This window comes from Mastacembelus armatus, chromosome 14 (genome assembly GCF_900324485.2).
Source record: "Mastacembelus armatus chromosome 14, fMasArm1.2, whole genome shotgun sequence".
Lineage (NCBI taxonomy): Eukaryota > Metazoa > Chordata > Actinopteri > Synbranchiformes > Mastacembelidae > Mastacembelus > Mastacembelus armatus.
In genome coordinates this window covers 23,776,180-23,791,841 of record NC_046646.1, presented here as the reverse complement: position 1 = coordinate 23,791,841, position 15,662 = coordinate 23,776,180, and the positions used below count along the sequence as shown (strand labels likewise).

General features: G+C 44.3%; 1 protein-coding gene across 2 annotated transcripts in view; it reads left to right on the top strand.

The window, feature by feature from the left end:
• The window catches only part of dbn1 (drebrin 1), a 62,187-nt gene that overhangs the window by 18,191 nt on the left and 28,334 nt on the right, over positions 1–15,662 (top strand). The window contains exon 1 of one of the 2 annotated variants that reach the window (XM_026328192.1): positions 10,986–11,068. The exons of the other annotated variant lie outside the window; for it this stretch is intronic. Coding sequence (XP_026183977.1) covers positions 10,989–11,068 — 80 coding nt within the window. The 5' untranslated portion in view covers positions 10,986–10,988. Of the gene's footprint in view, positions 1–10,985; positions 11,069–15,662 lie in introns of those variants that run through there. 2 annotated transcript variants of the gene reach the window in all.

The following is a 15,662-nucleotide window of genomic DNA, read 5'->3' as shown; positions in this document are numbered from 1 at the left end:
CTGGGAAAGAGCACAACACCTGTGTGGCCATGATAAATGCATTTGGTCTCCACGGTTCCACTCACGGTTCATTAAGAAGGAAAACTATCAGTGTTTGTCTGTGTTTCCAGATAGAAATAGCAGCTTTTCTTGCAGAACCTAATTCATGGTTTACGAGGGTGACGTTCATGTGACGACTTGATATATCCACATTCATACATCACCTCACAGTTTGTGCCGTAGATGCTGAAAACCAGCCTCCAGTCTTCGTCTGTGGTTCTGTCCGTGCTGACTTACTGTTTTCTGTGAGGCTGTTTACTCCCAGCAGCCTGCAAACATGAATAAATCAACTCTCCTCTGCTGCTCCCAGTGGCCAACCTGCTGTCAGGCCTGAGCCGATACCAACCGATACCACAGGGTTCTGACCAGCAAATGGCTCTGGAAGAAACAGAAAGTCCTACCAGAAAACAACCAAACCACAACAGGTGTTGGGCATTAGCTGCACCTTTGATGGTCTGATGTGCTGCATTGGTCAAACATGGAAATAAACAGTTTGTCAGTTTTATGGTGAAGATATAGAAGTTTGAAGTCTGGGCCAGGTCTCAGGAGTCCAGTGCAGCTAAGTGAACCGGTTTAGCACCAGATAAGTCTGATGTTCAAGTCACTCAGCTCACGACTACGTCAAAAATACATGTTTAAAATGTTGTGTCCAACATTTAGGTCATGAAAGTAACATCTGGCCCCCAGCCTCAGGGTGCCCCTCATCTATAGTCATTGTCCCCAACGTCCATCAGGCCAAAGCCGCCTTAGAGTTGCCAAAGTCAAATTGGAAGTTATTTATTTGTTAACCCTGAATCTAAATTATGGCTTTTAACAGGTAAAGCAGGTCTGTGATTTGGATCCGGTCATATGAGCAGACTATTTCCAAATATCTTTATTTACACTTCCTGGACTGCAAGGACGACTCCACCACCCAAAAGCCTCCATTAACATCAGTATGGAAAACTGTGCTCCAGTTTGTTCCATGTGTCCACCAACTCAGACATATCAGCAGAAACTGGTTTGATTCTAGTGAAATGAGACATTTAAAATCAGAGGGAAAGGTTCTTCAGTAGCAGAGCGAGGAACAGAAACGTGAAAACACTGAAGAACGGAAGCAGCCTGGCCTGCAGTTTGCTGAGTTAAGCGCTCTGCCCTGTTGGAGAGTGTGTGTGTTTTTAAGAGGAGGGAGGGTGGCAGATTATGGGAGTCCACAGGGGCATTGTGGGTAGTTTCCTCACAGGTTTTCTCCCTCTGCCTAGAAACAAGCAGTGCAGCATTTTCTCTCTCTCTCTCTCTCTCTCCTTATCAGACTTTCCCTTTTCTGTCCTCTCTCGGTACATTTCCATTGTGCGAGGCTCCGTTCAGCAGTTCTCAGGCTGTGTATGATCCTCAGTGTCGACCATGTGGCTTTTATTCTGACGCAACAACTGGAGACTCTGCTCCCTCAGTCTCTTTGTTAGTGGTACAACCAATCGTGACCAAATCTGCCTTTTTAAACCCGAAATACGAATGGATGGAAGATGGTTGTTGATAAATCCTCATATGCTAAACTCTGCATCTTATTGGTGTAGTCTGGTTCCCTTTGAGAGGACTCAGCCTGGTGCACTCTGATGTGAGGATGTGAGACGATGACGTTGGATCAGAGGTTTTACTTTATTACCACGTTGGAAGACATTTTGAAAGCAGTGTAAGTCCTGGGTACAGACCTGGTTTATTAAGACCTGCTGTCTCCAACCACAGGAGTTGCCAAAACAGCCAGTGCGAGAAATGTTTCCAAGTTTGAAGCTGCTGTATTTTAACGATGGGTCACATGACTGTGGGTTTAAAAGGTCTTGCTTAATAATTGTCTGACTCTGCATTTCCTCTGTTTTACCTCACAGCTTCATGGTTTTAGTCAGATCCTGTCATTTAGAGCTATTTCAGAGCTGAGCAGCAAACAGCAGACACAGAGTCAGAGACCAGCTGGGGAACATAGTGGAGCATTGAGCAGCTAAAGAACCAGAGATTTCCCTCAGGAGGTGGTGGAGACCAAACCCAGAGCTCAAACTGAGGGAACACTGGGCTGAGATTCCAATCAAAGTAGATGTGTGGACTCTTTGCTGATTATGTTGCTGCATCAGTGTTTATGTGGCAAATAAATGAGTTAATGCTGGTTTAATAATTAACATGTAGTGATCTGTAAAACACAGTGTGTTTAAACACCAAACACAGAGTTTTCTGTGGTTCTGCTTGAGAAATGTTGTTTAATAGTTAAACACTGTTTAACAGTGAAAATGTGTTTGGTTTCAAACGTGTGTGAAATTAAACCGTGTTACACAATAACTAACAAAAAGACAAACGGCCGGGTGGAAACACTGACGTCTTCTGCCTGCAGCTCCTCAGTCGGCGCTCGGCTGTTTGCTCCCAATAAATCAGGCCCTGGCGCTCGATGCCTCGCAGCTATTTGAACATGACAGTGAGCCAGTGTACATAGTTTTGTTACACAAGTCCTGTCCCAGCCCGGGGACAAAGACCTGCAGCTCCGTCCCTTCCATTCCCTTCGCTATTAATCTTTTATTTTACATGAATCTTTTATTGGAGTTCTGGTTATTTCAGCTACAGAATAACAGAGAGTTTAGTTTTGTTTTCAGGGGGTTTGCGGCCTCTTGGATGAATTCAGAGCCAACACACAGGAGACAGCGAGAGAGATGGAGGCTGATAATATTCCTTCTCTGTATTTCTTTCATCGTCCTTCCTCCTTTCACGCTTCACACATCCGTTCTCAGACCATCTGGGCGCTGCCTCGCTCTCCTCACGCCTGACAACACTACACAGCCACAAAACTCTGAGCTGCATGGTAACGTCAGAGACAAATACTACAGGGAGGCCGAGACAAGACAGTCATGCAGTTTTAAAGTACTATAGTCTGGAAGAATATACAGATTATATGTGGCTTGACGTCTAATGGATAAAAGGTCAATGTATCTGAGCGTCTGCTTCAATTTCAACTATTGTTTTAAAGAGATTTAACTTCCATAACTGTTAGTAATTTAGTATGAAAGTATTTAGCACCTCACTGTATTTGGACCTGAAGAGGAAACTGTCTTTGCATGACCATCAGCCTCCTTTGTTATTTTAGGCAACACGGCTCTTTTGGAAACTCAGTGTTCAGATGTTGAAGATCTGAGCTGCACGGAAAATAAAGTGAATTCAGGAAAACCCGCCTTGGTAAATTAGTAGGTGTTACACGCCAAGTTCTATGAGATACGGATGATTCACAAGCTGTTTGGAACTTGGAATATAAAACACTGAGCCCAGAGGAAAAACAATGTGCATGTGACAAAGCATTTCGTTGTGAAGGGTTTTACCCTCTGTCTCTCAAACAAGTTGGTTTTCTTCTGGCCTTGTTAAACCCTCAGATTCAGTTCAGAAACTTCAGCCATAGTCCGGATTCATGTTGGACTGTGAGCATGATTCACTAAATCAGCCACAGTCCCTGCTGCACGTACGTTGTCCTTGTTTACAGGGAGGAAAATGGTTTTACACGAGTCAAACCCTTGATGCACAATTTGAAGTTTGAAATTTAAATGACAAATAATTTCTGAATGATCTTCACACTTCGGTGCCTTCGGCGCTCTCAGGCTTCCTTCAGAGCAGCCAGAATCTGCTTTTTCCTGCATGGCGTCTGGTCAGCGTGTCACTTCATCTGCAGCAACGATGACGAGCGACACCCGCACCAAATGTCAAACTGGTCTCAGTTTCACGATGTAATCCAGATGGATGTGCGACCGGGACGGTGGGGGCTCTGAGTCAGGAGCTTGGAGTCCCTTTTTTATCCTGTCTGTTCAGATTTTCAGGCCTCTGTCTGTCCAAATTCGACTAAGACTCTCCACCCAGTCTGGTCCCAGATCCAGGCCCTGGTGTCTCTCAGCTATACTACCCCCCCCCCCCCCAAGGACTCTCTGCTACCTACAGCCCTTCTGTTGTTATTCCAGCTCCTCTACCCTGTGTTGGTAAAGTCCGCTCTGACAGTGAGCCCCCCCCCGTCACCTGGCCAAGGTCAGAAGAAGCGTTTTTCCGACAGCAGCCATGGAGGAGCTGTGTCTGAACATTGCTTCATCCTGTCATCAAATATTTGTTTAAAGTCCAACATCGCTGCTTTGCTTCGTGTCATTTAAGGTGGTTTTATCTTCTCGCTGTGTTGACCGCTCCACAGTGTGGGATTATGGTTTCTCTTTTTTTGGCAACACATGCAGAAAAACGGTATTATGTAAAATGTGAAGCTTAGTCTGCACACAGATTTAGAGCATCCAGACACACACGCACACACACACACACACACACAATATCTGCAGCATTTTAAAGGTCATTCCAAACATTTTCTACAGACTCGTTACGTCACTGTGACCTGAGCTGTGTTAATATTTCCAGAGTAAAAGCTTTGATACATCAATATTGTGTTAAATGTCATCAAGTATCAACTTGGGCGTCATTCATTATAAATATTCTGACATTCATTTGGACATTAAGCCTTAAATTGGTTTCCAGTTGAAAATTTTGTTCCTTTAAATGAAGAGTCTGTCGGCTGCCACATCACACGGACATCCTGGATGGTTTTTAGGAAGAAACGGGTTGAAATTCTGGTGTTGAATATCAACCAGACTGAAATAGGCTGCTAGTATTGATTCTAAAATCTGACACCAAGGACTTCTGAGCAACTTTACAGTCACTTATTTTTGGATTTGTCAGACAGAAGGATGACAGATTTTTTATGAAGTGAAATATGCAAAAATGCATGTCTAGGGTCCAAGTTCCTGCTGGTTGCTGAGGGATTGTATCAGAAATCATCAGCACATCATCAGCAATGAGACAGAAATTAGGATTTTCAAGTTCCAGATTAGTACAGAAACATCCAATCAGAGAGCTGCTGGTTCTGTTGCCGTGCAGCAGCAGGGGCTGATGCTGAACTTAGATTTTTATTTTTTTTGTTTAAATATAGAAATCTGATTTGATTCACTCTTGGATTTTGATCAGTTGTGTGGATCAGTCCAGTGTCTGTGGTGCAGGGTTTTATTCCTGGTCCAACGTTGATATGTCATTGGACACGTCCCAGTTCCTTTAATTTCCCTCCCTGTCCATGTAGGACACAAAGAAATGATGTTAGGAAATGATGTAAGGAGAGAGGAATTGAGGAAACCGCTATATGTAGAGTGTGTGTGTGTGTGTGTGTGTGTGTGTGTGTGTGTGTGTGTCAGGTTGTTTCTGCTGGTTTTACTACCAAAAATAAATCTTCAGCAGTCGGGTAATTTCCATACCAGCAGTTTGACATTTGACCCTTTGTGGTTTACACATCACAATGTTCCGGTGCACGAAACCAGCTCCATGAAGAAATGGTTTTCCCAGTCTGACCCGATGAACTGGAAGCTGACTGGTCTCTCTGCCAGCGCCTGCAGATGCAGCAGCCTCTTGCTGACCAAATTCTGAGGTTGGGAAAAAAGGAGCGGCTCCACTCGTGTTTCATATGTTTTAAAAGTCGAACATCTTGTCACTCTCAGAGCTTTGCTTGAAGACTGGTCCCCGAGTCCTGTAATGAGTGGGAGGATGTTTGTAGACTGGTCGTATGGTTTACCTCGCAGACACAGGCCCTGCTGTCGCGGTGTTTACACTGAGACGGGTTCCCACAAGATGCTGAGACCTGGCTACAGGGATTAGCTCTCATTCATCCCTGAGAGCTTTAATGAGAGAAAACAGGCTATAACATCCTGTACATATTAGTATGTTGAGTGTACATGCTTATGTAACGTGCACATGCATGTATAGTTTGTAGTTTTTTGGCTTTTTATAACCCCTGAAAACTGTTCTCTGTGCTCAGGTTGGTTTTTAATCTCATATCCTGAAGTAAAAAAACCTGCTTGAGCTCTAATTTCTCTTATTTCTGCACCTACACTTCTTCACTCCCACATAAGCTCTCAGATCACAGGAATAGTGTTGGTTTACTGCTCAGACCACAGCAACGGTTCCTCTTCATCTGCAATATAACAAAACTGGAGCTGTTTTAATGCTTCTGCAGTGTTGTAATACTCTGGATAAAAGCATCAGGGAAATAGCTCAAATATAAATGTAGAGGTAAATAATAGAAAAGGTGAAGGAGCAGCTGCAGCTTCTGTGACAGAGGAGAAAAGTGGCTTTAGATATCGACCGCAGGCTAAAAATAACCTGCAGGATGGCACCTGGAACTGAAGACGGTGTTTGTTTGTTTTTTTTTGTGGGTTTTTCTTCTATTTCACCTCCGAGCAGAGAGTCAGGTGCAGAGGGCAAAGAGTGAGAAGTTGCAGACAATGGCAGGATGTGGTCAAGCTTCTTTTCCTGTGGTTGGAGTTTTTAGATGCTCTTTTGGTTTCACTTTAATGTGGCTGCATGTGAACAAGGCCTTAACGGCATGTCCTGCAGTGGCGTGTTGTGTTCATCTAGAAATAAAGAGTTATGTCATGTTACTTCCTCTGTACTTCTACACCTCCATCAGGGCCGATTCTCTTCCTGTGCCAATGTAAAAGAAACTTCTTACCATTTAACGTCCGTTAAATGTGAGTCACCGAGTCTAAAGATCTCAGTCCTGGTCCTGTATTCACTGTGTTTTCTCAGCTCTGTTTCTTCAGGACCTTTCCATAGACTTCCAGTCCTCATTGTGATGGCCACAGCACCACACCTGTCTTCACTCACCTGATCAGCTCCCCCGTGCTGCTCGCCCTTTGTCTCATCCGATGTGTTTCCCAGTAGCTTTGCTTTCTGCAGCCACAGCTATCGTTCCCTCCCCGTTTTCCTGGTTCTTGGTGCTCCCAGTTATTCCCTTGTGTTTAGACCTGTTTGGGACCCATTCTGTTTCTGAATCACGCCTCACATCTGCTTAACCTTCCTCTCTGCGTTTGGACCCTCCTCCTACTGTCTTCACTGTTTCCAAGTTTCTTTCGTACCATTACCCTCATACTCCTCATTCTGTTCTGCTGCATCCATACAAATCTAGTTTTTATGTACAAATTGAAAATGTGCATGAACAGGTGGATGGAAACACATTTACTGATGTTTCCTGTTTGCCAGTTTGATTCAGTATTGAGCTGTGTTATGGTTAATCAGCAGACAGGTGGTTTTAAAGTAGGAGATAGAAGGATAACACCTGAAATGGTGGATTGGTGGTGTTCTCACCTGGACGCATGAAGCCGACTGAGGCAGTGTGGCTCTCTGATAAATCCTTCCAAACAGGTCCGGTGTGACAGACGGGCAGACAGGCAGGTAAACACAGACTCAGGCTGCAGGACGCTGCCACGCTTCCGTCTATTTCTGTCAGACTCCCGCTGAGAGCCGAAGGTGCTAAGCCAGGTTATAACAGTCCTGCTGTGTGAGTCTGTGTGAGAGTGGAAGGTGTGTTCTGGAGGAAACTACATGCAACATAATTGCTGAAATGTGACTTTTATATTACAGTAAAATTGAGAATTAATTAAGATGAATAAAGACCAAACATAATAAATGTCTGTTGGCCAACATGTGGAAGAATGAGGCTCATTGTACTGGTAATAAAAATAGTTAAAATAAATTACATAAATATAAAAATAATTATAATATATGTAATTATATATAATATTTAGTTTTTAATGGGAATTGTGACTGAAAACAAGTGCAGGTGTTACTACCACGTTTCTTTTCAGCTGCTTTACAGCGTCTAAACTCCTTCCTGCTCTTTGCCCCTCCCATCCCGTCCTGTTTCCTGACGTGAACTACGGGTGCCTGGTTGGGTCAAAGTGTCCAGTCCAAAGCTAGCGTTAGCTGGCTAAGGAGTAAATGTGTCAGTCCAGTAGACGCTCTGGTTCCTGCTAATGTGACCCAAAGCACAAATGTTACCCAAAGCTCCAGTTCCTCCCAAATCCACATCAGATCCATTCAATCCAGTCAGGACCATGCTAGGTGGCTAATGCTACCAAACCAACAGGTTAGCTTTAGATGCTAACACATCCAGAAGGAAGAAGGCCCCATGTGGATTCAATGTGAGCCCTTTGGCTGCTTTGAACTCTCTCCATGTGAAAAAGCCAAAGCCATGTTGACCCTGGTTGTTGGTCTTTCTTTGTCCCACTCTCTCTGTGCTAAAGAACGCCGCCTCTTGGCTCTGGCAGCCACTGGTTCCCACTTTGAGCTGCAGAGACTCCTCCATGGCTGCTGTTGGAAACCACTACTGGCTTCTTCTGACCTTGGCCAGGTGTGCAAATCTATGTGCAGGAATCTAGCTGTGCGACAGCAGCTCTCTGCTGATCTGAAAATGACCCGTCTGGCGGCCCATTACTTTTATAAGTTGACATTTTGCTTCCTTGTGTTGTGCAACAAAGATGAGATCAGCAGCTACTGATCCTGAACCGGTGTCTTGCTCAGCAGCACGTCACCTGTTTCAAACCCTGCTGACCTTTAATGCAGTTTTATCTGGACCCTTTTATTTGATTGTGTAATGGCTCCAGTTTCCCCTCAGGCTTTAATAACTGTTACTGACTGGATCTGAGAGGACTGGAGGTGGAGAGAGCCAGAGGTTCAGTCTTTCACTTTGCTCCTGCACACAGTGAACTCTGATGGTTCCAGCTGCACAGTTAAGTGTTTCAGCCAATCACGTCTATGGCCCAGGATCAATACTTTAACTAGTTTCAGTGTTTTTCCCCTGGGCTGCCTCTCCATGCTGTGTCATGTGTTAGATGTGGCACAGTTTGGTTTAAGGCTGTTTTTCTCTCGTGTTGTTGGTCTCTGCTGTCTGACACACAAACCTTCGACACCCTGAAACCATAGCTTGCATTAGAGCTGAATATGTATGTATGGACCTGTACTACTCTGATTTCATGAGTTTTATTTATCAGCGTGTCACATGCAGACACTGGGTGAAATGCAGACATGCATCATGAACACCCTCAGATATGACACCCACCCTCCTGCACACGTCCTTTTACGTGCAAATCTCAGCAGCTGAACAAAAACATAGATATCACAATGATTTTACATATTTGATGACATGGAAGTGAGACTAGATCATAAACTCTTAGATTTACTTCATGTTATCTCTAAAGTACAGTAAACTGTGTAAAAACACTGTGATCACACAGTTAGCAAAAAGGTAGTAAATAAAGTGTCGTAAAACTATTGCTCTTAAAATAACATTAACATACCAGGTCAGTGAAATCACATCTGTGCAGCTGGAAACACATCTGGGAGCAACAAGATATGCTAAGAACTGTACAAGAGAGGCAGAAGAAGAATGTGTGAGAAAGTGGAAGAAAGGAATTTTTAGTTTCCAGACAGACTTAAAACACAAGAAATATGCAGTTTAAGAACATTCCCCTTTAAATCCTCAGTGCAGCTCTGTTCACAGACAGCTATTGACAGTATTAAGAAAACTGTACACTGGCTTTTGTTCAGTTTTTGATTTGGGTTCTTTCAGCTGCTAAATATAATTGCAATGTCCATTTTTAAGTTGTCGATACCTTTTTGTATGCAATCGGCCGACCCACACCATTGTTGGAACTACTCATACTCCTGTGGCTGCTGTCACATTTACTACCACTGTTACTACTTCGTTTACTGCTACTACTGCAGGTGGGGTCATGTTGGTTCAGGTACAGGTAAATAAAGTGGAAATATGATCGAAGAGGTCGAGTTTGGCTTGAACAAGCATCAGACAGGAACAGCTTGAGTGTTTTGCACAAACAGGACAGGAAATATTGACGTGCGATGTTATTGTTGGTGGTTCCGTATGAGGAGTACCAGCCGTTAGCAGTAGTGCTGCTGCTTGGAGGAATGAACTGAAGAGCTGTGCCTGAGGAAAAACGTGCTGATTGCACCAATGCGCTGATGCAGCAGCGCGTCCTGATCGCAGCAGTGCTGCAGTGCAGACGATGCAGGGTCCCGTCATGTTGGTCTCTGGCCAGCAGCTGCCCTTCCTCTTCCTCACTGTCAACAATTACAGACGTAACGCCAGAAAACAAACAGGCTCTGGCCCTCTGTCCTCTAAGGAACAGAGAGCGGCCATCTGTCTGCAGGGAAAACAGCATGTTGAGACCCCATGTGGCGTCCTGGCATGGAGCACGGCCATGCTGTCAGATGACAGCCTCTGATCTGCATAAGACACAGCATTCTTATTTTCCCATCAGGTCTATTTATTTAATGGGATCATTTATTATTTTTTTTATTTGGATCCCCATTAGCAACGTAGCACCTTCTCTCCAACCCTGTGATGCCTAATATTCCAGTTCTGGCCATTTCTCTGAACCTGCCTCTCATAAAAGAGAGTGGAGAAATAACTGTCCTGGCCTTCACTAACACTAAACCTGCAGCTGTGTTCACTCTGGTAATGTTAGTGAGTCCAACTAACTTTATTTTAGACTAATTGTAGTTTTTCCATGTCTTTGTTTGAAGCCCTTGACTGTGCATCTGGACAGAAATCCAGATGTTGCTGTGAGACAAGAATGGAAGGAGTTTAACTGACATTGAATGGAAAAAGGTACTAACACAAGCCCCTCCTCCAGCTCCTCCTTCCACCTTCCTCCCCTCGTATCTGTGTCTGCAGACGTGATTTCCCAGCAGGCCGAGGTTTTTCTGACTCATTTTTTGTGCTCCAGCTAAAAACATCTCGGCACACATTCTCCGGTTCTGGTCACCGGGTCTCTCTGCTCGGATCCACTGCAGTCTGCCCTGCCAGGGGAATAACCAGGGCTTCCCTTCCCTCTGCACTCACAAGTTATTTCTTCAGCCGCCTGCAACCTGCTGAAGCTGAAAGACGCTAATGGTTGGTTTGAGCCAAAGTGGGCGCAGGAGGGTCATCTCTCCTCATAGTGACGGTTTGCATGCTGATAATGAGATGCGTGGTGTAGTATGATGTATCTGGAGCAGGCAGCTGGCTCCCTATCAGCCCGTATTGGCACATTCGGTCCACATATGGCGGCTCGGTGGTGTGAATGTGGCTGTGAATGTGGAACTGCATGTCGATCCTCCTGGATAACATGAGGCTGAAAACATCACAGTCTGGTCAAAGGATTCCTGGCTACAGGTTGTGTTCATGTCACAGATACTGGTACTAGAACCACTGTGGTTTGTACATGCACAGGTGTTATATTTGCAGAGTAACTGCAGTCATGGGGAGTGTCCCTCTGAATTGGATTGGAGATAGGAAGTATTTTCAAATACTCACATAAAGTACAGGGATTCTGTGAGTGTACTTTGATTTTCAGTACATTCAAAAACTGCAGTTTTGGCTCCTGTTGGTCCACAGCTGCTCTGAGACAGTGGAACTTTGAGCTAAATGCTAACATGCTAATGCTAATCAGGCACAGTGTCTGCCATGAGCTTGTTAGCATGCTAACATCTGCTAATTAGCTCTGAACACAAAGCACAGCAGAGGATGATGGGAGTGTCATTAGTTTTGTCTGTTTTTGTTGAAGAGAAGAATTGTGGGGCTGCTATAAACTAACCTCCCCTTTCTCTTCTCTTCCATGGTTCCTGTGCTGCTCTCTGACCTGCTCAGGTAAGAAGATTTCATGTCTTTTCCCCCAGAACACACAAACATGACCAGTGGGTGCAGATGTGAGCTCTGTGAAAGAGTTTGGGTGGAGCTGAGCTGGAACTTATCTCTGCTGATAAGAATCTGAGGCTCTTTGAGCTTCACTGAGTTCCAGTTCAGGGTGTGGACTCTTCCAGACCAGTTTGGATGGAATCATTTTTCTGCAGAAATAGGTTACAGTTGAGTTTTGTTGATGCAAACACCAGCACTTTAGATTTCTCCCTGTCCTCGAGCGATCACTGCTCTCTGATGGGAACACGTACTAATAAACAGAGTAACACAGATCCACGTTTGAAGCTGGCAGGAGCTTGTCACGGGCAGATTTTAAACGTGGGGCTGCAGCTGCTTCATTTTCAGGTGATTCCTGCAGGTAGTGGACGTGTCGTTCAAACCTCTCACTGCGAACAAAGTTATTTACTTTGTTCTTACCTGAAAATATTGAAGCTGAATACTTTTGATAAGGGCTCAGTGTGAGGGGGACAGGATTTTCTGCCTGTGGACGACTAGTTACAAGCTTTTGGTACAAATTTGAGGTACTTTTACCTTTAACTACTTATTCTCCACAGAGTTATTTGATAAAGTAATGAGTTAACCTTACATTAGTAACCATTCCCTGAAAATGGCAAACCCCAAGTAAGATAGTTACTAACTGCAACCCTGACCCTCTGAAACCAGAGAACAAACAAGAGAAAAATGAAAAACTGGTTTTATGGATTTTTCTTTCATGTGTTTGACTTGTCCTCATCAAACGCTGCTCCCACATTAATGCATCAGAGATAATAATATGAAGATGATGTTTTTCTATACTTTGATTTTGACATGGTATCTGTGCAGTGTGATGTCAGCACTTACTAACAGATCAGTCGTCCGGCAGCTTACCTGTGAACGTGTGTTTTGGTGAGTTGATTGTTTAGGGATGTGGTTGTTGCCGAGCTTGTCCGGTCTGGTGATGTGGTTTTTCAGAGCCTGTTGGGATGTTGGTGAGTCAGATACGAGCGATGACGGAGCCTCTGACCTTTCCATTTCCAGTGTGTGTCGCCTCCATTCCCCTGCACACTGTTTCCTTCCCTCCTGAGCTTCAGGTCCCCACAGAGCCCGGAGAAGTAGCGCTAACCCCGGGGGTCTGTCCTGCAGATTTTTTTAAGGACCTGGCCCTCCTGCAGGGCTGTGTTATTACTGTTCACCTGTATCGACCAGAGGACGCACTTTCAGCTGGTTACACACAATCTGTGGCTTTAGAAGCAGCAGGTCTGCGTCTCTTATCTCTGTGAGTAGCTGGGACTTAAAGGTCCAGTCTGCAGCCCTGCTGGGAACACTGGGCAACACATTTTATAGAATGAATCAGCGACGAGAGGCTGAATGTCACAGCAAAGTACAGCTGGAGGCGCTGACTGGACTGAACACACTGTTCACAACAGCTCAGGCTTTCAGGACATCAAAACCAATATATTTCAAACCGCGTTTAGTATTAAAATGTTCAGAGTCTAAACTGCCTGAAAATATGGAAAACACGTCCACTGTGAGGTGACGTCTTCGGATATCTTACAGCTGATCGACAGGCTGAAGATTTGAACTGAGAAAACAAGAAAAGCAGCTGCAAAAGCCAGAATCATGTGATGTTTTAAAAATAACATAAACATCAGTCAATTCATTTGTCTGGTTTTTTTTTTCCTCCATATTGAAATAAAATACAAACAACAGCTTCCAGGTGAAAGGCCGGGACACAGCTGTCCTCTGTGGCCGAGCAGCAGCTGCAGCAGCCGCTGACGTCCAGCCACAAACAGATTAACACGCTCGGGGACGGTCTGGGCTGACGGCGCCAATCAATAACCTGCACCCGTGGAGGGAAGTGTGAGCCACGTGCTACAAGAGCAACAACAATGTCATTTGTGCACAGTTTCCTCCAGAGCTGCTGGGTTCCCATATGTTCCTTCCAGTTTGGCTCCATTAGAAGCTTCTCCATAAAAGTCCAACCAATGTGAAGCGTCCTGGTCTCTCCACTGCCCCCCCCCCCCCCCCCCCTCCAGATGAGGGAAACATTATAACAACCACATGGATTCTGGTCTGAGAACATCTGGTTTGGTCTGTTCACACTTTGGAAACATCAGGTCTGAATCACTGCAGCTGGAGCATGAACACAGATTTCTTTTTTGTATATATGCTTTTATTCTTATGTTGGCAAACACTCACGGATACAGTCAACTCTCTCGTGTTTTTGTCGACCGTCCATCCAGTTCGTCCTCTCACTTTTCCAATCTGCACAGAGGACTAAGCAGATATTCAGTTAAATGTTGTGCACTGGGATATGTGTAGGTGGAATAAGACAACTGCACAGTAACAAGCCACCTACTTAAATGTTAAATTAGTGCATTAGAATAATTAGTGTTTAAAACGCGGCCTGGAGGACATTTTAACGACAATCTGCAGTACAGCAAAAGATTTTGGATCATGTTTATTTGCTGTGAGAGGAAAAGTGGATGAGCAGGAGATTGAGAATAAGCTCCAGCTCTGTTTTACAAAAACCAGCAGATGGTCCAGTGTCTGCCTGGAAACCTTCTCTCTGCAGATGGACGTTTTCCACGTTCTTCTCTTTTTCTCACTGCCTCATTGTTCGAGAGGAGGTTTACTATCCGTTAGTTTAGCTCTAAATGTGATACAGCTGGAAATCTTCAATGAATTATTCTGATGGTTACATAACATAAAATTTGTCTTTAGAGAAACGCCAATTTTAGCTCCCGCTGACTTCATCCCCGCCTTCCTTCCTCTCTCTTTCCTCCTCGTGAGCGATGGCTTTCATGTCAGGCTAAATATGAACAAGGCTCTCCACCCCCCCACCATCACAGTCCTGCCAGGATTGTGTCAGCAGCACCGTGATGCATCCATTTCAGGTTTGGATCGTCCTGAGCGAGAGAATGGCTCTGCTCTGTCTGCTTTTTGTGAAAGTTCAGTTTCTTGGCCATGATAGGTTTTTTTTTTTTTTTTTTGGTACCTAATTTTTTCACACTCAGTAGAAAGACCAAGCTGTACCAGGCTGGACTGGTATCAGCATGCGTGGTTGTGGTCCCATGACAGAGATCTTACTGTAGTTATAGCTAATAAATCTAAAGTAATTTGACTGCTGAGCGTGTCTGCGTCATAACTTCCCTTTTATGGTTCTTTGTAGTGTTCTGAGACAGGGGTTTGGACACGGTGCAGACTACTGCATCATGTGACCAACTCACTGGGAACACACTGGGCCGATCAGAAGAAATTTCCAATGGGAATTGGGGGGTGGGGGTTGTAAAGCTTTAATAATCTGATCAATAGGAAAATATTGGCCACGGAAACACTTGATCCCATCATTTCTCTATTGTTGGAATAAATAGATTCTTTCTGCTCATGTCTGACCCACATGGGGGGAACATCAGGTGACTGGACAGATTTCTGGAGGGAACAGAAACATGGTGGAACCAAAACCAAACTGGTCTGTAGCTGATACGTTTTTGTTGGAGACTTTCAGAGATTTAAGGATCGTTGAACATTTTGATGGTCAAAAGGCTCCAAACAAACAGCTGTTCAAACAAGATGAACGAAGCCAGAATCCACCACTGACCCAATCAGACTTCTTCTTCTTCTTCTGTTGTATTTCCAGCAGATTCATAACTTTGCAGCAGGTGGAGCCACTTTGTGCATGTCAAAGTTTATTCTGAATCTGTAAACTCTCATCTGATCAGATCAGTATCCATGTAAATAGTTAAGGTGGAACCTTAACTGAATGATTTCTGTCAGATTGATGAAACATTGTCCGTGTAACTGCAGCTATTGATGAGTATTAACTGGTGCAGTTAGACGCTGCACCTTTAACCACACCTGACGGGCGGACAAAAACATTCCCAAATATCACATTTTCTGTGAAAGTTCAATATTTGTTTGGAGCTGCTGGAGTGTACGATGGGATGTTTTTGACAGATGTTGTATCTGGAGAAAACAAAGCAAGAAATTCAAAGATCTTTGGCTGGAAACTGATAAGATGCATCAAAATATTCCTGGAGCAGCCCTGATCTTGGTCCTGATGTAAAGTGCTGCATTATGACTTCAGTCACTA